The sequence below is a fragment of the Bombus flavifrons genome, chromosome 17 (genome assembly GCF_040668555.2).
Source record: "Bombus flavifrons isolate JBK064 chromosome 17, iyBomFlav1_principal, whole genome shotgun sequence".
NCBI lineage: Eukaryota > Metazoa > Arthropoda > Insecta > Hymenoptera > Apidae > Bombus > Bombus flavifrons.
The window spans coordinates 4,857,826-4,881,958 of NC_138458.1; the positions used below are offsets into that span (position 1 = coordinate 4,857,826).

The 24,133-nt window shown below is 40.8% G+C and overlaps 1 protein-coding gene across 1 annotated transcript in view; it reads right to left on the reverse strand.

Moving 5' to 3' along the window:
* ptc (protein patched) overlaps positions 1-24,133 on the reverse strand; it is an 87,718-nt gene that overhangs the window by 40,255 nt on the left and 23,330 nt on the right. Inside the window, exon 2 of the mRNA XM_069130530.1 lies at positions 23,517-23,709. Coding sequence (XP_068986631.1) covers positions 23,517-23,709 — 193 coding nt within the window. The remainder of the gene's footprint in view (positions 1-23,516; positions 23,710-24,133) is intronic.

The window sequence follows — 24,133 nt, forward strand, 5'->3', positions numbered from 1 at the left end:
CAAGTGACCGGTATCAGAATTTAATTTCAAATTGTACATTCCTCTTGTACATGTGATTTTATGTAAATTCCTATTTTATCTGATTAATCAATTTCTCAATTTTTGTTAATATATTATGCAATTAACATATTAAAGAAAATTGTAATATACTAGTATATTAATTCAATCAATTTCTAATATATAACATATACTAATCACTTTCTCAATTATTGTTAATACATTATATAATTAATATGTTAATTATAGTTATATTAATTCAATCCATTTCTAATATACAATTTCTAATAATATATAATATATATTAATCAATTCCTCAATTTTGTTTAATATATTAATTATATAATATATTAATGAAAATTGAGAAATTGATTAATATTATATTATTTATAAAAATTGATTGGTATTATATTAATGAAAGATTAATTGATGAAATTGATTTATATTATATTAATGATATAATATATTAACAAAAATTGAGAAATTGATTAATACAAATATATTTAACAAATATAATTATATATAATTATAACGAGAATTTATCTACTGATTATTGCTGATTAGATTGCTGATTATTTAATAATGATTAATGACCAAAGACAGAAACAAAAGTTGTTGCAATCAATGACTAATTTACTAATCAATAATCATCCCATTAATCATCACGTTTCTGATTACGATTTACTCCATAGGTTTCCCGTAATAGCAACACCATGAATATTTCAGTTTCACCGAATCGTACAGTACTAGCCAATCAGAATTATGTAAAAAACATTATAAACATGCGCGGTCAGTCGTGTTGTACAATTTTCAAAATGTATAAATACACATTACAGGTGTTTATAAAATATAAATGAATCGTTGAGTGATTTAAAAATTATTGATTAATGATCCTCCGTTATACAAGTTATTCGTGACTATGATTTATTTATTAACGATCGTATAGATTGATTGACGATTACTATTACTGCGACTATATTAAATAATCAATTACAGAAATCGATTAAAAAATAATCAATTACTGTCCAACTCTATTCTGATTCTTTACATCCTTGGTATTCACGTGATTGAGTGTTTTGTTAGGCTAAGTGCAGAATGTATAAGTGCAAATTGCAAAAGTTTTTATTTTACGCTTTACCGAGTTTTAATTTTAGTTGAAATGAATTAGAGAATTTTATCCGTGTGAATTTCGTAGAAGAAAATGTCGACTGTAAACTAACGACAAGTAAAGAATCGCCTGAAACTTCTGTCCTCCACTGTATACTCCACTCAACATGGAATTCTTTTTCACCCGTAATAAAATCTCCATCAAAAAATATGTTTCCGGGCGTGTGCGGTCGTTTGAATTATCGCCGGCTAACGAACGCCGGATAATTAATCAGAAATAATTGCCCGTATTTATCTACCCTCCAATCTATAGACTGTTTGTATAATACACGCGTATCGTGACGCGAGTTAATGAAAGTCGTTACGAGACGTTATGTAATACCGTTCTAGGAGGGGCAGAGGGAAGGGACACGATCGTAGACGGTCGAGGAAAGCAGTCGATTTAGCTTTGGTGGAATAAAGGGTCATCGTTACCGACCTGGGTAAGAGGGACAGATACTCCCTGAGCGTAAAACTCTGGGCAGACTAACACGGTAATGAAGGTAGCGCGAAGAAGAAGGGAACTTGATTGCGCACGTTCGACCTTTTCCTCCTGCCTCTTTCTCTTTCCTTTCCTACCGGTGCGCTACGAACAGCGTGGAATGTCGAAAACCGCTACGTATTTGTTCACGGACAACAATAGCAGCGACCTTCTTACCGAGCGAGCTATCGGCCAGTTTCAACTTACAATGACAACACTCGAGAAAACGTAGTACAGATCATTTTTATTGTTGCACTGTGGCACGCGTACGGTTGTAACAAACCGTGTTGTAGCGGTTATTGATACCGGACGACGTACACAGGGGATCATTTACTCAAATCACTTTATCGACGGGGTATCGAGTACTTTGAAGACTTCAACACGCGCTACAGGTCGTTTCTGTGCACACGGCCGATCTGTATGATTATTGCGAGGACGAAGTGATATTTGATACGTGCTATGGTAATCGAACGTTTCCTCTAGGCAACCTCTTCTTTTAGCTGTGAGCGCAAAAAATACACAACATTGTTGACTAGCGTATAACGTCCTACGTGATGATGGGAACGTTTGAAGTATGGAATTTACGTTCGTAAATAATGAAATAATATAATTAATAAGTAAGTAATAATTAGAAATTAGTGTCAACTATTCCAACTTCTTTATCCAGTCACTTCACATTGATTTCATTCGCTAGACATCTTTAAGCTGTCGGTTTCAATGTGAATTATATTGCGCGATATTTGTTTTACTTAGATGACCAATGATAATATTATAACGTACTCAACAATAATGATGTTAATAATAATATTAAATAGTAATTCTTAAAAAAATTATTTAAATTGCAGGTTTGAATGTGTATTGCATTTGGCGATATTTGTTTTACTTAGATGAGCAATGATAATAATAACGTATTCAACAATAATGATGTTAATAATAATATTGAACAGTAATTGATAAAAAAATTGTTTAAATTACTTCCCATCAACTTGCTTCTTTAGAATACGTTTTAAGTAGAACACGCAAAATAGTAGGGAGTTATTGAAGAGAATATTAAAGAAGAATTAGGAGCGTGAAGAATCATTGCAAATTTAACCAGTCAACTGCATTCGACGCGTATATACGTCGATCCAAAGCTTTATTTCAGTGCGATTGACGCGTATACTCGTCGTATAAAATAAACAAATTATCATTTACTATAAAAAATCCAAATTTTAGTAAGAAGTAATAAGAATGTTATTTAGTAATATGTTTTTACTTTATACTGTCAGTAAAATTGCTATATATTTTATGAACAAAAAATTTGATTAATTTCTTTAGTATATCGTTTATTCTCCATATAATGTGTTCTTTTTTACAAACTGAGTTTACTATTTTCCCCGTTATATTGGATATGCCCGAATTGTCTGTGTAATCTTGTCGCCTTACAAATTGGGTGAATATTTTACATTACATTATTTTAATGAAAATATAGTATAATAAATATAATATGATTAAATTTTTTAGTCGAATGTGTCGAACAAATTATTGAGAAATATGCAATTCCACAAACACAAACTTTGAAAGTTAGTCGACCACAAAACCTACGCGTCTCATCGGAAAACATTTGCCTAATTTTATACCATTGTCATCAAAAGCAAATCCACTTGGCCGTTTCGAAAAATGTCACGCTGAAAACACCAACTAAATCTCTTCCATCTTCTTTTACTTCTTCTTCCTTACGAATTTGATTATTTCGTTGCAACTTTCAGATTTCCTATAACGCTAACTTTTCCAACGATCAACTGTTCATTTCTTCGAATAAAACTGTAAGCCACCGTGATTTCGCTTTAATTTCGTCGTAAAATTCACAACACGAGCATTCTCCCTGCGCATTTCCCACGCGTACACTCGTCGTCGCTTGTTTTCATTTACGCACCCGTCCACAGCTTTCTCAAACTAAATTCCCCAGTCAACTGGTTAAAACCGTCTCGCGGAATTCGCCCCATGACGAGGCGAGTGCGATACCAGCGAGCTGCTTCCGAGTACACGTTTATTTGTCCGTGAAGAGCCGCGCAGAAAAGAAGATAAGAAAGAAACGGTGGCGGAATATCCGCGAATCTTCTCGGAATCGAGTCAACAAGAGGAAAAGTAGATGTCCGTAATTATCTGCAAGCTACCGCGTCGCGCTGAGCGCCATAAGAGAGACGCGACCGAAACGACAAACGTTTACCGGTGCGGCGATCAAAACGCCGGAATACGCGCGCTGCGAGAGGCGGAGGACCCGTAGATCTGAGACAGCCTGTACTCACGCCGCGGACTCCATCTTACAGACATAGGCGCGCGAGTTTCATAGCCGAACGCTTCCTTACGAACGGAATCATTTACAACGAGTTTCTCGACCTCCCCTCTCCGTGCCTGGTGCCGCCCACGTGAACGAGCGCGCAGCCTCAGCGCGCACGCGCTCCGCGAACAAGATGAATCAGCCTGTAGAATGCAGCGCGGACCATCGAGCGTAATAAAGACACTATTCTCTCTCTCTCTCTCTTTTTCTCTCTGTACGCTCTGCGTAGCACGAAACATGCGTCTTAACGGAGGCAAGCGGGCAGAAGGACGGAGACGGAGGCTGAGAGGCGGAGGAGAAAGAGAGAAGAAGCTTGGAAGGGAAAAGAGGCGAGGAGAATATACTGAGCGCCTGTGATTCAGTCGAGGGTAGAGAAGAAAGAAGAGGAAGGAAGGGGAGAGGAAACGCGCATCTTGATTTATCGGCGGGGCGTCTCTATAATTATTTCTTCGTCCCTGTCTGCCACACGGGGGCAAGATCGCGTTCCCGGTCTATCCGCGCCCTTCCGGCTACCGTGATCGTACCGTGTAAGAATCTACTTTGCTCTCTGTCCCTCCGGGGCACCTTTGAATGGCCGCGTGTTTTGCCTTTGTCCACCCCGTCTCATTCAGCCGACGCGTCGGGTCGCCGCCACCGACACAACCACGCACGCTCTGTCCGTTTGTTTGCCGATCGCAGATCGACCACGTGGCGCGCTCCATCGACAGATCGTCGCGTTGCGGCGATTGCGATCACAGCGCAGCGCAGATGGTGCCACGAATCGTCAGCCGTTCGATCGCGCCACTCGTCTTCGATCTGCCATTGCTTCTCATTAGCGCATTTTTACGAGGATCGAGAAAGTACTATCTGTATACAGAATACCGTAGAAGGTATTATAGAAAACTGCCTTAGCTTCGTTCGTATATTAACACGACGTAAGTCTACCAAATTTTCTGTTTGTTCAGCTTGAGTCTTCTAACGCGACCATTTAAAACAGCTCGTAAGTTAGTCGTCAGTTGTATGAGAAGATGTTTCAAATAAAAGTTGCACGGTATCTAGGGCAACGTACGGTGTTCTAATTACCTTAGGTTCTGTTACCTTAGTTTCGTAGCGAGATATTACAGTCGCCTTCAGTTTTCGAATGTCTCGTGGATATTCATGGAATCCTCCAGTCCTCATGGAATGTCTAAATATTTTTTCTCCAATTCGGATAAATCGTCAAATTTTGCGTAAAAAGGTGGGATTCAAAAGAAATAATTTCTGAGATATTTTTTAAACAAGCTCGATTGCGAGTAGTTTTCGAAATGCTGTCTATCACACTTAATGCACCTGCGTGATCGTGAACAAAGTCGTATTAAGAATCACGTTGACTGAGCGTATTTTCTAATACAAGATTATTAATTTGAAAATATGTCATTAATTATTCATAAAATTTCGATCATTTTCCACGTGACGGTCGAAAGTAATTTTAGTAATCTTCCGATTTTTAAAGTCTCGGTAATCACGTTAATTATTGTCACAGATAGGCAAAGATGGGAGGCAGAGAGCTGCGGAAATACGCTTCGTATTTCTACATTTGGCGTATTTTTTACTTCTCATACGTACCGCTATTCGTTCGACGTCAGCGTGTCTCAAACGAGAGAGCGAATGTCAGGTTTGTAAACCAGCAATTCGTAATACCAAACCGCAGACGAGTAAACCAATTGCACGATCGTTCAGCTGCCGGTGATCACACGTGGACACTGGCAACCTACGATTGTACGTACATTGCCAAACAAAAGTTCGAAATCATCGTCTTTCACAACACCCAAGCACTTGAAGAAAATGTCGATATTTAGACTTTCTTTCCCTTTTAGGAAACTTTTTAATTAAACACAAAAAAAGAAAAAGATAGAAATGTTCATGTCCGTAGCTTTAATTTTGTTTCATATTGGGTTGGCAACTACGTGATTGCGGATTTTCTCATTGCCACCTAGTGACAAGATGCGCAATTACTTAGTTGTCAACCCAATATGTGCTTCGCATACTTCACATATTTTCCCGCGCTGTATGAACTCTATAGACTTTGCGACTTCGTAATTCCGTAATTTTCAATTCCCCCGTAAGCGGATACAATCTTCGGTCTAATCGTTGCCACCGAGCTCGGTTAGAAGTAACAGTACTTGCTTGCGGTTAGCATCGCGTATTCAGGTTCCGTAGCCGCGCGGTCCGAGTGCGGACGAGCGGTGTATATCAGCGTGACGATTGCGTTCGCGGGAATCTCGGGAAACGGACGATCCGCCCGTAGCTGTAGCTCGATTTAACGAGCGCCTTCGAAATTGCACGTACCGGAAAATAATTAGGCGACGGTTCCCCGGAGAATAAAACGGGCTGCTTCAGCCACATGCGACAAAACCAGCACGCAGCGGTCCTCCTCCTCTTGTCTCATCTGCTGTCGGCGAGAAGGAAGAAGCGACGTTTAATGATAATTCGATGCTCGCCCCAATAGCAGGAACGGAGAGTGCGGCCACCGGCCCGACACGACCGACAGAGCCTTGAATCAACAGTATGGTCAAGGTCCGGAGAAAAAGGGGAAAAGAGTGGAAAGGGAGACGCAGAAAAGAAAGAAGAAACGACGGAGCGAGCACAACACGGACAGCTCGTTCCTTTTCTCTCGCAACACCAACCAACGTGGCTCGTACAACTACGAGGGAGAGAACAGGTGCAACGAGCGGCCCTTTGATTCCGTGCAACGAACAGAAACGACCGAGAGCGAGCAAGAGCGAGAAAGTGGGCGAGAGAGACAAAGAGAGAAACAGACGGATCACTCCCACCCCCTTTTTCGTGGTTCTCGTGCTTCGTCCTTAAATGCCTCGGCAGCGGCACAAACAACCACGGTGGCAGCCCTCCTTAACTTCTCCTCCTTAAATTTCAAACGAGGAGGTTTAACAGCCGGACAAGGTAGGACGCGATCGTGAAATCGTTAAAGGGATATTCCGTCCAATTACCGGTTATACGTTAATTTCGCGATATTGCTAGCCAAAAGGCTACCACAGCTCTTTTCGCTAACCGCGAAACGCTTAGTCGATAATGCTGCCGTCTATTGGTCTCTCTGTGTGGATAAGCCGAATGGGATTCACCTTTTGGTCAGCATTTTTCCTCCCTTCTTTCGTAACCATTGCCTTCCGTCAATTCTTAGAAACTACCTGACTCGTTTGTGGCGTTTGTGGTTTCTACATTTCGCCAGCGTTCGTAAAAATGCCACGAGTCGTGTAACACGAGTGGCAGAGAAACTGCGCAGATAACACACACAGAGCAAAACAGATCGTCTTTCACCGTACGTTCAACTAATCGAGCGTTCGTGGCCATTGTCCGCGCGCGTCGTCCATCGTTGTCGATCGTACAGACCGAATGCGATTTCCAAACGTTTCGCATAGCGCGCGCAATATTGCGATTTATTGGCTTGGCAACTAAGCAACTTTGACAAAAGCCGCAATCGCTTAGTTGCTAACCCAATACGTTTCCATTCGACGTGCATTTACCGAGTCACGTGGGTTCTCAGGTTTTCCAGCGAGAAACTTCTCAATACGATTTTTGGCGTCGACTAAATTCCTTAAAAATTGCAATGGTTTCCGGAAACTTCCCAAGCGACCCATATCTTCACGGAAGACTCGTACGAGTAGCCGAGTACCTTCGTGTGTAGCCGCGTGTAGTATTCGCGTGGCACCTCTTGTTATATTTTTCGCACGCCATCGTCGTATGGTTGGCACCAGGCGTTGCATAAAAATCACGCAAACCATTCACGCGTTGCGAAATTGGTTGCATTCGATTATCGTATTTGTTGTAATTACATAGTACAGGCACGCGTATTATAAGCAGCTAAAAGTAAACTTTTGAAAGCCTGGCGCTACAACGTGTAGGTAAAAGTCACGCGAACCAATCACGCATCCTAAAATCTGTTACTGTCAATTATCATATTCGTTGCAGCCGTGTAATACATTTCATCAAACGAATTTACGGTGTGAAGCAATTCTTGCAGACTCAGCTGCATCGTATAACAGAAAATCATACGAATGAGTCTGCGAATTCGTACGAAACTGAAACTCAAAATGCACTCGATTATCACGACGACATTTATCGCGATCGTACAATTACACTGAGCATTCTTATGCAATTCTACGTTTCTATTGACGTAACCAGAGAAGTAGAACCTGCGTACAGATTTACTTCGACCATTAATACGACAACTATAACAAACTTAAAGCAAGAGCCAACATCTTTCGACATACGGAGCTTCCGACGTATCGAAATTTCCGAGCAAAGGTTCCACAAACGAAATTCGACGTACGGAAGCTTCGTATGAAAATTGTAGTATTATATTGGTTGGCAACTAAGTGATTGCAGACTTTGTCAATACCATCTATTGACAAAATCCACAATCACTTAGTTGCCAAGCCAATAGTTGTAAACTTATAGTTCTAGTCTTATCTTCGTTTCAAAATGTCCGAAGTAATCGACGATTATTTTTCTTTTTATTATTTAATTTGTACTTTACAATTTGTCCAGCTGGACATTCGGTAAATTACGACGATTATTGAACGATCGATTAAGAAATTGCCCGATTTGTTCGGGAAGTAATTTTGTTTCTTTCATTGAGATGTCGCTAGTCGTATCTCCAAACAGTTGACTTCATTGCACGAAGGAAGTTGCACAATTTTTTTTATTGAAATTGTACTTTCGCACGTTATGCGCTCTTTACAGCTTCTCGCACCCTTTCAAGTTTCTGTAAACGTGCGTGGCCCACCTATGATCCACTCTACGATAAAGTAGGTGAAAGTCGTTGAGGACCGAACGTATTCCATTTTCTCTTTGTGGAATCGAACAATGCAGCGCCTATGGGCCAACATCTGTCGCTGGATCAACGTTCCACGAAACGCTGTCCCTTGACACTTTACGGATAAGTTCCGGAAAGTGGATTCTTCCGTCCTGGAAGCTGATGCCTTTCCTAGTGTTAACAAGATTGAACGTATGTCAACGTCGTGAAAACGCACGTGTGGACAGCTTTATGGCGTGTGAAAATACAAAAATCACGTGCTTCCCTTTGCCAAGGGTGTGTCGGGTCTTCCCCTCTGAAGCAGCGATGAAACCAGCCAGAAGCTCGGTGACATTTCCTTGAACGATTTATTTAGCGACCGTACAAACACACACACATACACACACACATATATATATCTCGTACTTTCTGGATGCTGGTTTTAGCTCGATTCAGCTTTTGCGTATTAATAGCTTGAAAAGACTGGAAGCTAAATTTCACGAGATAATCGCACTTTTCTAACCTAACCATACGAATCGATGGTGAAATCGTTACGGCGTCACACCGTCGCACACGTCGAAACTTCGCCTCTCGATCTTGCTCCTACCATTCAACAGAAATCGTTACCATAAGATCGAATGGATCGATGACAGGAACAGTATGGATTGAAAAATGAGAAAAATAGGTGGAACAACGTAGCCACGATAGGAACAATAAAACGAATAGACAGAAATTTCTGCGAGCCGAGGCGATCCACCTAAATTCGAACGATTACCCGAACTCGCTGGCCCATCGATACGCGTTAACACTTTACCGACCGATAGCCAATTAATCGGTTTTTTGTCGCCGACGCTTACCGATCGATAGCCTATTAATCGGCATTTGTCGCCGACGCTTACTGACCAATAGCCTATTAATCGGCCTTTTGTCGCCAACAATCTTTCTCATTATTTGAGCAATAATTAGTTACTTAGTACTAAGGTACCTTCCTCAGTTGCGTCAGTTGCGTTGCTTTGTAAGCTCCCAAAATTTTATACAAATTTGAAAAACTTACCGTTCGCGATGAACGAAAAGAATGGTATTGGAGAGTTTAAACCGAAACAGAGCCTGCTCCTCAGCTGTCGGTCGGACGTGCGTATGCTGTTGAACCGCTAGCGGTCAGTAAAGTGTTAACTATTTGATTGGCAACTAAGTGATTGCGGATTTTGTCATTAGGTGGTATTGACAAATCCGTCAACCCAATAAATGCGACGTGATCGCCAGCAGGTAACAATAGCCGAGCGTCGAGTCAATAAAGCTGCAAGTGTACGAGAACACTGTTTTAGCCGGAGTCAATAAAAGTTGATTTATATGGCAAGCCGACGACCACGATAAACCTGGCCATGGGTCCGGCCGAGGAATAAAGGTCCCGCCGATACGCCTAATTACCCACTGCTCGCGAACGCTGCCCCCAAACCATATCCTACGGTGGCTTCATTATCCTAGGTCGTACAGATAAAATTTCGGGGTTGATGCTCACCGAATGGATAGTACAGAGAGACGCGGCATGGCGCGAAGATGGAAAAAGGACGGGCCGCGCGGTGCCAAGGGCTCGGATGAAGCCGGGCTAAGGCTACTTGGCGTAGTAGAAACCCTCGTGGCCCCTTTCCTCACTCTCTTCCTCTCTTCTCTTCTCTTTCTCTTCCTTTCTCTCTTTCTCTGTGGGTTCCTTCACGGAGTTTCGAGGGGTCGCGCCGGTACAGAGAAGGAGGAAGACGAGAGAAGAAAACGAACGGGGCCCTTCGAAGCAGGCTTAGCTCTCTGAGGCTCACGGAGGAGCTGAGACTTGGCTCAATCGCTCAGGCACGCAGGCCCACCGCTGGTTGGCTGGCTGGGTTGGCTTGGCGCACACACAGAGCCCACCGGGCCACCCACCGCGACCATTCACCGGAACCGAGCCCCATCCAATCCCAGCGGTTCTCATTTTCTCTTGCCATCACGCTTTTTACCACGCCGAATTACCTTATCGCCTGTATCGCGCGATTTTTCATCGATAAACCCGCGCCTCTTCTACTTGTGCAAACCTCGTTCCGAGTCAAGCGTCCTCGTTACGGACGAATCCTTTTTGGTGTTGGAAATCTGACGCGTTGCGATTGCTTTCTAGTTCGAGCGAGTGAATTTTATTTGGACAAGGTAAATTCACTAACGCGGATTTGCCACCGCGTGCGAGTATCAAAGAGGAAGCGCTGCGAGTAGGTTGCAGTTGAGAAGCGAGATTCGTAGGCCTCGAACGTTGCTCGTGTGCTGCGGATGTTTACGCGGTCGGGAGAAGTTGAAACGCGCGGAAACGTACAGAACGCGTCGGTGCAGGCATTCACGAGATACCCAAAAGCAATGTACTATTTGTAACAGCCAGAGGATGACACATAAGGTTCATTTAAATTCCACTCGCTTGACGATGTACAGGGAAATTTCAACTGTTATTTCCTCTCACGAGATTGCTCCACCGAAGCAATTCTCTAACTAATAAGCTTACCAGGTCTGGTCAGGTATTTCAAAATTTTATTTCAAATTGTACGTTCACTGTTACTTCCTTACTTCGTCTAACTTCGTGCAAGTTCGTATATCGTCCGACTAATTAATTTCTCAATTTTTCTTGATATAAGAATTTACATCAACTTAGGTGAACGAAAGAGACAACAATGCACGTACAATTCAAATAATTCGAAACCTGTCGCATGACCTGCTAAGGTTAGCGTTAAGCGCAAGTTCCAGCGAGCAGCGGATGCTCGCGATCCAGCAGCTGCTGGCGCAACGAGGCAGCTTGGAGAAGTCGCGCGTAGTAAATAGAAGATGAGATCCTCTGTTTACGCGGCCGTTCTCGTCCGTCCGTCCGTCCGTCGGTGCAACAACAACAGATTCCCGGTGGGTCTTTGGACGACGGTCTTCTGACTTTCTTATCCCCGTTGCGGCCTTACGGATTCTCTCCATTTCGTTCTCGCCAATGGACCCAATGCTTCGCCCCTTCTTCGTCTTCCTCTCGCTCTTCATCATCGTTTTCTTCTTTACCGCGCGTCGGTCTCTGTCTAACCGCCGACTGTACACCCTCTTCGTCGCACTCAGAGACATGGGGGCCTAATGAAGATGTAAGCAGTCGGCCGACCCTCGTGCACGGTCGTGCCTTCGTCCTCTGTCTGTCTTTGTCGCCCTAACGCCGCGGCCTGCTTGCGCCGCTTGGCCCTCGGTACAGGTCGTTCCAGGAAGACGCTGCCTAGACACTTCCGAGTTCTAGAGGCAGATACCGACTTAAGCCGCGGATCCACTTGGCGGAAACCTAAGGTACATTGCCGTGCTATGGCCAATTTAAAAACATTTGTTGTCAGACGTATATGCGACGTCGTCCCTTTCAGAAAGTAGACTAATCTGTGCCTGGTTTTTGAAAATGCAGAAAATACGATATATGGAATTTAGAATTTGGTGGATTTATCGGTAGAAATTAAAGGATATTTGGTGCAAGTATAAATTTCGCGGAGATCAGAAAAGTATTTGAACAGATGGTTAATTGTCGAATTAGTGAACGTGAATATTTCGCTTAAAGTAAAGCCGCGGATCCACAGGAGAGCTAAGGTAAGCTACACTACTCTGTGCTATATTAAACATATTTGTTTCAATATTTTTCTAATGTATACAATGCTCACTAATAGCACAGTTCAGTTTTCCAAAACATTTTAGAAATTCCCCATAACAATTTAAAGTGACAGAATCTTATTCCCTATGAATATTGCGGCACTGACCACAGCGTCGAACATTGACTTTGCTAGCAAATTTGAAAGTACAATACATAACCTAAACTTGATCCTCCGTAATCCTTCGCCTATAGAAGTATGCAAACCGTGGCAGCTTGCTAGCTAACGGACAACTAACTAATTATCTACTGATTAATAGCACTGAGACAACTGTACTACAATAAATGTAGTACATTAAATAAATAATACAGTAAATAAATAATGTAAATATTATTTTATATTTGTATATTCATAAAACACACGTGATTGTATTGTACTGAAACGATGCAACAAAGACAGAATCTTATACTTATATATAACTTATAATTGTGTACTTATAATTGTACTTGTGAACTTATAATTGTGTAATTGTTTGAAATTATTTAAAATCAAGTCCGACTAAGAACTACGAGCATAAATTAAATTTTGAAGCCAAAGGCAATTACAAATTGAATCAGAAAATCAGTCACAATGCAAAGTAAATTTCGAACACTGCTAACAGAAGGAAATAAACGAACGAAACAAGAACATCGATCCATCGACGAGAACAAGTTGTATTTTTCAAAAATATAAGAAAGGAGCTTGTCACTCGTTTCTTGGAATGACCTATACCGCCATACGAACGTATTATCGACCAAAGAGGGCAAAAGGAACCGCTCTTCCGATCTTCCCGCGATCGAGGCGCCGTCTTTTCCTCTCTAGATTCGAAACGAATCCGCTTGCTCCGTACAGGGATGTTCGGATGAAGGGAAAGGGAAAGAGAAAGGAGCCAGAGCGAACGAGACGGAGAGATATCGGCGCGTGTGCCAAGGCTTCTCTGTTTAGCGAACCTACCGCGCGCGCCGCTGCGGTGTGTACACGAAAATAAAGGCAAAACAGCTTGAATTAAGTAGACGCTCTCGATGTTCGATTCACAAAAGCGAGACTGCGCCACCTGCGTCCCATTCGATAGAATATTCTCGCGATCCAAAGCGTAATCTCGAATAATTACGACTGTACCACAACTCAGTTCGCCTGACTTAACCTAGCTGAGCTAATCAGAAGCGATAAACGTATTATTGGATGCTTGTTAAGTCTACCGGAAAATTCAAAGAAATTTTACGCGGTCTAATATTTTGTATTGGAAGACGTGTATGAAATAGCAAATTTATGATGATATAATGTAATGTAATAAATGGAATAAAATAGTAATAGATAATGTAATATACATATATGTTTATATGTACGTGTTATAATGTAGAATAGAATTTGAATTTCTAATTTGTTGATCTTGTAAGAACGTAATATTTTAACCTTTTTATTAGCTCATTTGGCGATCAGTTTGCCATTTCGGTGGAATTCACACACCAAAGAAAGTATTATTTTATTAACTTTCTTATTAACTCATTTGGCGATCAGCTTGCCATTTCGGTGGAGTTCACACACCATCGTCAGAAATGTACCGAAGTGTTTGGTACATACATTGGTCGTAACGCGGTGTGTTTCGTCCGTTTCGATCTTATCTGCCGCCTCGAGGTCGATTTTTAATTGCGCCCTGATCGGCCGCCGATCTCGTACTCGTATTCGCATTCGAATCGCAGCTGCAGGAAACAAGGTGAAACGTGAATCATTGCCTCACTCTGACACGCCGAAAATTGCATCACGATCTTAATCTCTCTCGTTCCTTTTAACCTTCTCTCTATTTTTCACGCTGTCCGCGAAATAAAAGAAACGTCAAGAAGAAACTAATACGTGGAGGGGCAGAGATTCAAGCTCGTAAAATAAACCGAACAGGAAACGCGTAACAGGTACACGGGCGCAGGCGCGCAGGTGATTGAAAAACAACATCCCCTTGGCAGTGCTTGTTTCTTCACGGTCGGTGTACGGTGTCGAGCAGCGTGCAAATAGAAAATAATCGTGCAAAATTGAGGCTAACATTACGCGCATCCGCTCGATCGCTGATAACGTTCACCTGTTTATACGTCAATGACGTATTCTAATGAGAAGCTACGCGTTATGAAAACCGATCCGCTTCCACTCGTACACGTTTCGTTGCTTTCCCGACTTTCAGTTAGCACAGTTAATTGGCAGGATTAACGGAAATATCAATTACGCAGGAAATGTTGCTTGTGATCTGGTTTGTCACGTGTTTCATGTTCGTTTCTTCCCGACGGATAGCTCATATCTCGAACGTTCTACCATTCGATCGTTCTGAGAGTAATTTCGTGTTTTTTACACGAGAAACATAGACAGTCTTTTTTTATTACCAATAAACTAATTAACCAATGTTTATTTGTCCATATATATTTTTCCACAGAGATGACGTTGCAATGCTATTTAAAGAAGCTTATGCATTAATCTAGTCCAAATTCATGGAAGAGAAAAGTGTACCTGTAGAAGAGCCTGTCATGCCACCTCATAGTTGTGAGGTCCATTTATCTAAATAGATGCCACAGACAAGAGCCAAGAAACAATTAACCAATATTTATTTGTTTATATATATTTTTCCACAGAGACGACGTTGCAATGCTATTTAAAGAAACTTATGCATTAATCTAGTCCAAATTCATGGAAGAGAAAAGTGTACCTGTAGAAGAGCCTGTCATGCCACCTCATAGTTGTGAGGTCCATTTATCTAAATAGATGCCACAGAAAAGAGCCAAGAAACAATTAACCAATATTTATTTGTTTATATATATTTTTCCACAGAGACGACGTTGCAATGCTATTTAAAGAAGCTTATGCATTAATCTAGTCCAAATTCATGGAAGAGAAAAGTGTACCTGTAGAAGAGCCTGTCATGCCACCTCATAGTTGTGAGGTCCATTTATCTAAATAGATGCCACAGACAAGAGCCAAGAAACAATTAACCAATATTTATTTGTTTATATATATTTTTCCACAGAGACGACGTTGCAATGCTATTTAAAGAAGCTTATGCATTAATCTAGTCCAAATTCATGGAAGAGAAAAGTGTACCTGTAGAAGAGCCTGTCATGCCACCTCATAGTTGTGAGGTCCATTTATCTAAATAGATGCCACAGACAAGAGCCAAGAAACAATTAACCAATATTTATTTGTTTATATATATTTTTCCACAGAGACGACGTTGCAATGCTATTTAAAGAAGCTTATGCATTAATCTAGTCCAAATTCATGGAAAAGAAAAGTGTACCTGTAGAAGAGCCTGTCATGCCACCTCATAGTTGTGAGGTCCATTCATTTAAATGGATGCCATGGACAAAAGTCTAGAAACAATTAATTAATGTTTATTTGCCCACATATTTTTCTACAAAGACTACACTGTAACGCCATCATCTGGAATTATTAATAATTATTTAGAAAGGGAAATTGCACCCAAGTTCTATGCTACAGTATCCTCACTGGTATATAAAACATTTCCCAATGAAAAATCAAAATTTGTCAAGCTTGCCACTTACAGTATTTTCTACAAACACTCTTAAATTTTTCCTTTGTCTGAAACTTCTGTATGTCGAATTTTCCTTTGCTATGCCTGTTTTACTGGAAATTTTGATAAGTCGAAACCTCTGTAATTCGAAGATTTTAGTTCTTGAGGTTCGACCGTACATGAATTGTATTCATTCTATCGGTATTGCCACTGAAACTATACGAAACAAAGAAAATCATATGCATTGTAATTAACGACTTCAGTGGAACGCGTAATTCCTATCATCCGCCATGTCTTCAACTTTCGTATTTACGTGGGTCGAATAAAACGAGCTGCATGAGGAAGCTGCAAATACAAACACAATCTGATCATACACAAATGCGATCATATTCGTATTCGTCTTCTACTGTGAAATTTCGATAAGCCGAAACCTCTGTAACTCGAAGAATGCAGGTCTTCCCGTGAGGCTTGAGTTACAGCAGATTCGACTGTAATAGTAAAATGTTCAAACATTGGAACAGCAAAGCGGCAGGTGGTCGAACAATTCGCTTCTCTGGTACGAACACTTTCCTCGTTTGTCTCTACACACCGGTGTATATTGATTTAAAGCAGCCGGAGGATCTCCATCTTACGAATCTCTACGAATAAAACGCGAACAATTAAACAATGAACGTTGAAACGAAGGGACCCCCTCCGTGTCGACGATAAAACCTTCTCGATTACTTTCCTCGTGTTCCACCGTGAGCACAGAGTAAACGAGCGAAATCAAGGAAACCATAAAGCAACGTTTATCGATCTCTCGCCGACGAAATTTATGCCCGTCACACACTTCTCTCGGAATATCGTCAAATCGCACGACCGAGTCGTAAACTCTCCTTCTTTTCCATCCGTGGAATGTCGTCGTTGCGTCTTTTCAAACGATCCAACATACACCATCGTCCGCAAGTATTTCGACAAGTATTGGGTTGGCAAAATGGTGGTCGAAGCGTTGACACTTTTATTGCATTATCGAAGCTACGAACAGAGAACTAGTTTTCCTGTTGCCGATATTTCGAACTGGATTCGAAATAAATTTAAACTGAACGCGTTGAATGCGTTTGATGAATATACTCATCGTCGCTTGTAGTTAGCTACGCACTCCATCACTGAACCACGTGACAGATTTCTGAAACTAAATTCTGCGGATAGGTGGCGAAACAGGGCAATATAACCTGAACTGCTCCTCAATTCCGCGTGTATCTGCTCTCTCGCGACGCCCTTAACCTCCTCACCTCCGCTGTGACCTCCGCCCTAATCTCTACCATACATCGCGCGTTAATCTTCGCTCCTTTAATTTCCATTTTCTCCTACTTTCCTTCTTGTTCTTCCTGCTTCTTTCTCTTTTAACCCTTTGCACTCCTATGTCGAGTGTGACTCGACATCAGCTTTTATCTCAGGAGCTTCTTTGTCGAGTCCCACTCGACACTCTTTCATGTTTTTTGCAAAACATGCGAAAGAAAACTAGGATTGCGTCCTGGAAATTGTTTCAAGATATATCGTACACTTAAAAATTAGAAAATACAACAATAGTGTGAATAAAACTGGTATTTAAGTGAATTTCTTTTTTCCTTTATTTATTTAAATCGTCTTATTTTTTAGTTAGAGTAAATTTCAAATAAAACACTTAGAAGCGTTGGGAGCTGCAGCTAACGAAATTGAAATAAAATTCCGAGTGCAAAGGGTTAACACTTAGCCAACGGCGCGGGCTACAGCGAGCCATACGTTTCCAACCTACAACACCAACCTACACGCTGTCTAACGCGCATTTTTCCAAGTATCGAGAAGTAATATTCATTTACTTAAAAAGACAAAGAAGTCTAAAAATTAATGAAGTGGTTAATTATATTTTGTAAGACGCGAATTTGTCCTCGATGTGTTGGAGAAGTTAGTCGAAAGTTTCGAAAGATGTTGCAACAGTTTTTAAGTCGCTGTATACTCTTCTCCGCACGGCTCGGTACAACTGCGCCCGCATATCCCGCCTCGGCTGCAGTCGCCTCACGGATATCCGGTACTGATCCGCATGACGCACGCACGCCGCACATCTCGGATCACCATCTCGAAAAGCCCACATAAACTGTGGCCCTGCGTGCGAGCTATCGCGCCGCTTCTCGCACGGTCGCGCAACCCTCGCGTACCACTCGACCAATCGGCGCGGTAAAAAGCCGCGACACCGGCGTGCAAATAGCTGCACGCTTTTTCCGCCAGTCGTTACTCCTTCCCGATACGCTATTAAATTAGCCGAGATAGAGGAATGAAAGGTTCCGCGGGCACCTTTGCAGAAAATAAGGGTTGTACCGGTATGCAATTCCATTGGATAGTCCGATACGCGTAGTAGAAGACAGCTTCTTTGCGAGCGGGCACAGAGAAAGTGTGCGAATCAATTTTGCCTCGTTCAACGCAATGTTAATCTTCGCGAAGTATATTTGACGAAGAGACGAATTTCTTTGGGATTTTCTTTAAAAGTAAAAATAACGTGGAATTTTTAGGGGACACATGATGGTATTTTTTATAAAAAAAAAGAGAGAGAGAGAGAAATGATAATGTGTATAGTAGAACACGTATACCAATACCATGCAGCCGCTTCTCTCGCTCGTATCGATGTTATTAACACATTGTGTACGGGTCACGAGCTATCTCGTTTTAAGCAAGCCGAACGTTGTGGCTGAGTCACGAGATATCTAGTTTCCATGTTTTTTCGACTGAATCGATGGCTTAAGCAAGCAGAGACGAATGTTTTTGTTACGTTACCAGGGTAATAAAGCCTTGCGCATTCTTGTGGCAAATGATTAGCAAAACAACTGAGTGTTGACATTCCAAGTAAAAACAATCAGTCAGCATAGCCAGTACATCGGTAGATCTGCGCCGGTCGTCTACCGTACCTTATAAAGCGTTTTATTTTTGTACATTCTGTTATTTCAAAGTTCGTGTTTTAATTTGTAAGGAAACAGCTTTTTAAAAATCATTTAAATTTTCAATCTGTTACTGATAATTTATAACACAAATTATTTTATGAAATAAGTCGTAATTCTATAAAAGTAGCAAAATAACACATAGATGTAAAGGAAATGAAAGTGAAAGTGAATTGTTGTTTAATGATTCATCTAATGCACCAAACAACACTTGCGACGAACATGAATTCAGTGATAGCAGCAACATTCTTGAACTAAGTGATGCGATTAGACATAGAAGAAGACTGAATAAAAACTATAATACCAAATACAAATTAAAAATCTGTACATATGCATCCTATTGCTTGGCAAGCATGCGCTACTGGAGCGTTCAAAAATGTGCAGGCCCTGGGAGCGCGTTGAGCGCGCACAGCGCCCTACACAATGTGTTAACAAACCTAAACGCGACCAACCTTGAAAATGAAACTCTTAATCGTGTATTATGTGGCAATGTAATCTGTACGATGTTCGAAGAGTTCAAAGAATATTATTCTCACGGTATATGCAACAGTTAACAAATTTTTTGCGATACAGTAAGAGCGATAAAATACTAAAATACTTTCTAAAGTACCTTTTTCAAAAACTGACAAGTATCGCAGTCTGACAAATAGCCGAAAATTTCAACAGAACGTTTGAGCACAATAAGCGGCCAGGTAAATCGTTTTGTCAAAACGTTCTCAAAAGCGCGGGTTAAAAACTCCCGCTGCCATTTGGACTTTTGAGGTCCCTGAAACTTCTGTTCGAGATGGATGACTTTTTAACGATTTTCCCGTGTGATTATCGCGCGGATGCAAATTTATGCCAACTTTGCTCGGTCGGCAAGCACATCGCGTTTTATAAAACGGCGGCCAACGCGCCGGATCACGCTTCGCTGATCCGTCGGCCGCCGCCGTTGCAGAACAAGAGCCACGGCTCGCTCAGCAAACTCGTTTGCTCATTAAAATCTCATAAAACGCTGATACGTCTTTAATCTGCCGTCCGCGAGCGTGTTTCCCGCGCTCGAGGAAATCCCGCAGCGTGGCCTTAACTTTGATCCTAGACGGGCAACGATCACGGCCGACTCCTCGTGCCAAGCGGACCGCGACGAAAGAATCTTTGGAACAGTTACACAGGACAAACCGTGGATCCTCGACGCTCGTCGTGCTTCGACTCTCCTCTTGGAAAGTAATATTTGTCCTCGATACTAGAACAGCACTTTTCATTGTTCCGCTGCTCTCGTCACGAAACATTGTTCGGTCGTGGTCGTTGAACCGAACTGTTTAGGTAATCGCTGGACACAGTGGCATCAGTATTGTACGTGGTATATAGCGTGTTTCTTGGTTAAAATGTCCTAGTTCTCGTTTTGAAACCGAAGGGAGCTGGAGTTTCATATTTTTCCTTTTTCTTTATTTTTTTTTTTTTTTTTTGTTATTGTTGTGTTTATTTTCCTTCTTCGAATATTTAATGACTGTTTTGTAATAGTCTATCTATATAGTGTAACTTCACTTTGTGGGAAAAGTTAAGAAACAAGAGGAGCTTCAAATATGTTATTTAATATATAATTATAATGTGTGCGTGTGTGTGTATATTTGAAGTTGCTTTTGTTTATTATTATATATATATATATTGAAATGAAAAAAGACGTATGTGTATATTCACAAATGACAGGATGCTAAATATGATATTTTATTTGATAATGGAATTTGTATGTGTCTTGCAACTTCTCTTTTAATATAAGAGACAAGAAGAATTTTAAATAAACATCTGAAGTTTTCTTGAAAAATAAGAAAATGTTAAATGTGATATTGTATTTGATAATGGAACTTGTATGTGTCTTGCAACTTTTCTTAAAAAATAAGAAACAAGAGGAACCTCAAATAAACAGTTGAAGGTTTTTTGATAAATAAGAAAATGTTAAATGTGATATTGTATTTGATAATGGAATTTGCATAATAATAATAATAATAATAATATAAGCAACAAGAGGAAATGCAAATAGACATTTCAAAGTTTTTTGAAAAATAAGAAAATGCTAAATATGATATTATATTTGATAATGGAATTTGTATGTGTCTTGCAACTTCTCTTTTAATATAAGCAACGAGAGGAACCTCAAATAGATATTTTAACATATCTTGATAAATAAGAAAACAATATTGAATACGATATTTTATTTGATAATAGAACTTGTATATGTTTCTCAATTTCTGTCAAAAGTAGGAGACAAGAGGAACCTCAAATAGACATTTCAACATATCTTGAAATATGAGAAACTAATGTTGATATTTTACTTGATAATGGAATTTGTACATGTTGCGCAGCCTACTGAACATTTCAAAACGACGATTGCCATAATACTATATATCCTCGAGGGTCTACGAAATGCCATAGAAAACTTGTCTCGTCTATATATTACTTTCATTGTGTCACTAAACGACATCAGCATAAAATAACAGATAAAAATTTGCGACTAACTGAAGCATTCGTTTCACAGACAAAAAAACGAACATCACAAAAATGCCCGTCTCTCATATACACCAATATCGATACACTAGCCTCTATCTCTGTCAAGAACATTCGATTCTCAAGAAATTTTACAGTCCAACGAAATTCCATTTACCAACAGCTTCTTTCTCAACCGTAGCGTAGCTCACTTTCCATTCGAAAGTCGTTCGAAATCTTTTCGTTCGGCCAACGAGCAACGTTTCCAGTCGAAGTTAGCAACGGGGTGTTCGAATTAGCGTTTCTGACTACGGATAAATATAGAGGGCCACCCAGCGAGAGCAAACTAATGTACCGTGTGCGATGAGCGTGATGGTAAAGCGTAGTTTCGCTCTCTCTCTCTCTCTCTTTCTCTATTCTCCTTTTGTCACACCATTCTCACTCTCCGCCGCCCTTTCTCTTCGTCCGCGTCTCACTCTTTGCATATATTTTCACGCGAAATCGTCGTCCTCTGTGCGAGCTATACGCCAACCTCGTAGTCCCTTTCTGCTCTCCGACGAGTGATAAGTCATTAGGACCAGCCGGTCGAATCGTACGTGTTTTCGCCTAAACAAATGCAACCCGGTGTCACTTGCTACCTAACGTTTGCCAGGTGACACGGCGACCATATCGCCTAAGAAATCCAATTTTCCGTGCGTTCGCAGAAAGCGAGAAAATGCAGAGAGCGCGAGAGTAATGTCCTTGTCACGGCAAACGTACAAGCCGTGTTGTACGCTTTATTAGCGTACACTGGCGCGATTTGCAGGAAATTTCGCCGCTGCGACGTGCCAGATGCGCGTTGGTATTACGCGCAGAACATCATGGTATTATAAAACCTCTTAGTCATTCGTCGAATCTCTTAATTCTTGCTGAGGCTTGTCAAGGCAAGATTCTCGGCCAGTAACCACAAAAGCGACTGATTTTTGCCAATTTCTTTTTGACCGACTGTCGCTTCTCACCGACTAAACCATTTTTGCCACGCACATCGCCGATACTCTGCAAGATATAGATGTAATTTTTGCATTTCGGTTCTTCTTATTGTTCGTCGTACGTCACACGAGTCTCGACGAGAATTATCGTTGACGCGCATCCGTCGCGGTCGTCAAAACGAAAAGGTTGACAAATTTTCGTAAAGTTAGATGATTTATGCTGGGACGTTGTGAAGATACGTTTGAAATACGAGACACGGATAAAGAACGTGACACGGGAAGAAGATAGCCAAGCAATACCTAACACACGTTTAGTAAGAAACTTGTAATATGTAGCAATTTAATAAAAATTGTCGGAGCGTTTCATAATTTCAAGTAGTTTCTAGTCGATCAATTAAATTATTTTAACCTTCAAAAATTTATGAATTTTAGTGTACAGAGTTAGAAGTGTACAGAGAAAAATGTGAGTCTTCGTTGAATCTTAAGTAATCTTAGAATGAAAGAATCGTATTGGAATATTTAATTAGCCACATTTAATTAGTTGTTTCATGTTCGTTTCAGTTGAAAAACGGGACAAAGAATATCTTCGCTCGCCTAAACAAATGCTCTACGTTTATCTCCGGAGTAATCGTAGATTATCTAGGGCCGATAATGACACAGCGTATGTCACGATACATTGAGCTAAATATGTAGAAACTTTCTAAAAAATTATCGGCTCGTCCCGTAAGAAACGTCTATGTTTTAAAATACGAACAGAAACATTATGGTTAATTAAACAACGGGAGGAAATATTTACATAATTACCAGCAAATAAATTATTCCATTTTACGTGCGTTCCATTTTAATAGCGATATCAATAAACATACTAATAGTGAGATTATAAGAAATGTTAGAAGATAACTACGTACACGTACGCTGTTTTACCACAGCAAGTATACGTAATAATACATTGCAGTGCACCGAATAGAAAATAGCAAGAACGAAATCGTAAAGAAAAATCGAGTTGAGAGAAGTTTCGCTATTCTACCGAGGAAGGAAGCTGAAAAAAGCAAGGACAACTGCGTGCGAAATTTAACAACGGAACTACGGCATTTTTGATAATCTCGCGGGCCACATGAACATGACGTATCAGCGCGAAAATTGTCAAAAAATGAAAAGCACTAGATATTCTTCCATTCTATCCAAGCTTGTCTTGTTAAATAAAAAAGAAGATCGTAAAATATTTCCATTCGTTAGACAAAGATGTTTGCAATATTTTAAAAAGCGTATTCACCTTGAACCCAGAGCTGTTCGACCTTGCTGTGAACTTGAGCGGTCTTGAGAGCGACACAGAACATAGCCAAAGCGATGATCGCGAGAAAGAGGACCTTGCCTGCGCGCCTCTGCAGGAAGTAGCCCAGCTGACTCAGCTGATCCTGCAGCCTTGCCCTGATCCAAACCGCAGATCTCTGACCTTCCGCTTTGCCCTGAAAAATAAGGCATCTGAAACTTTAGACTATCGCGACCAACACTAATATATAATCAATATGTTAAACGAATAATTGTTTCTAGAATTAATCGAGGAAATTATATTTTCAAAAATTGTGTTTTCCTTCTCGTTGTGAAGCGAAGTATAGCTGAGAATTCAATTTCTACAGGGTGGTTGGTAACTGGTGGTACAAGCGGAAAGGGGGTGATTTTACACGAAAAAAGAAGTCGAAAATATAGAATAAAAATTTTTTTTTTAATTTTTCCATCCAGACAACGATCTACAGTGAGATCCGTTATAACGAGACGTGATAAAGTGCACGCGTACCGAGCCTAAATTCAAAGTCGATTTTCTCGAAAACAAAGCCTCAAACGAAAAATTTTTATTCTATATTTTCGACGTCTTTTTTCGCGTAGAATCAC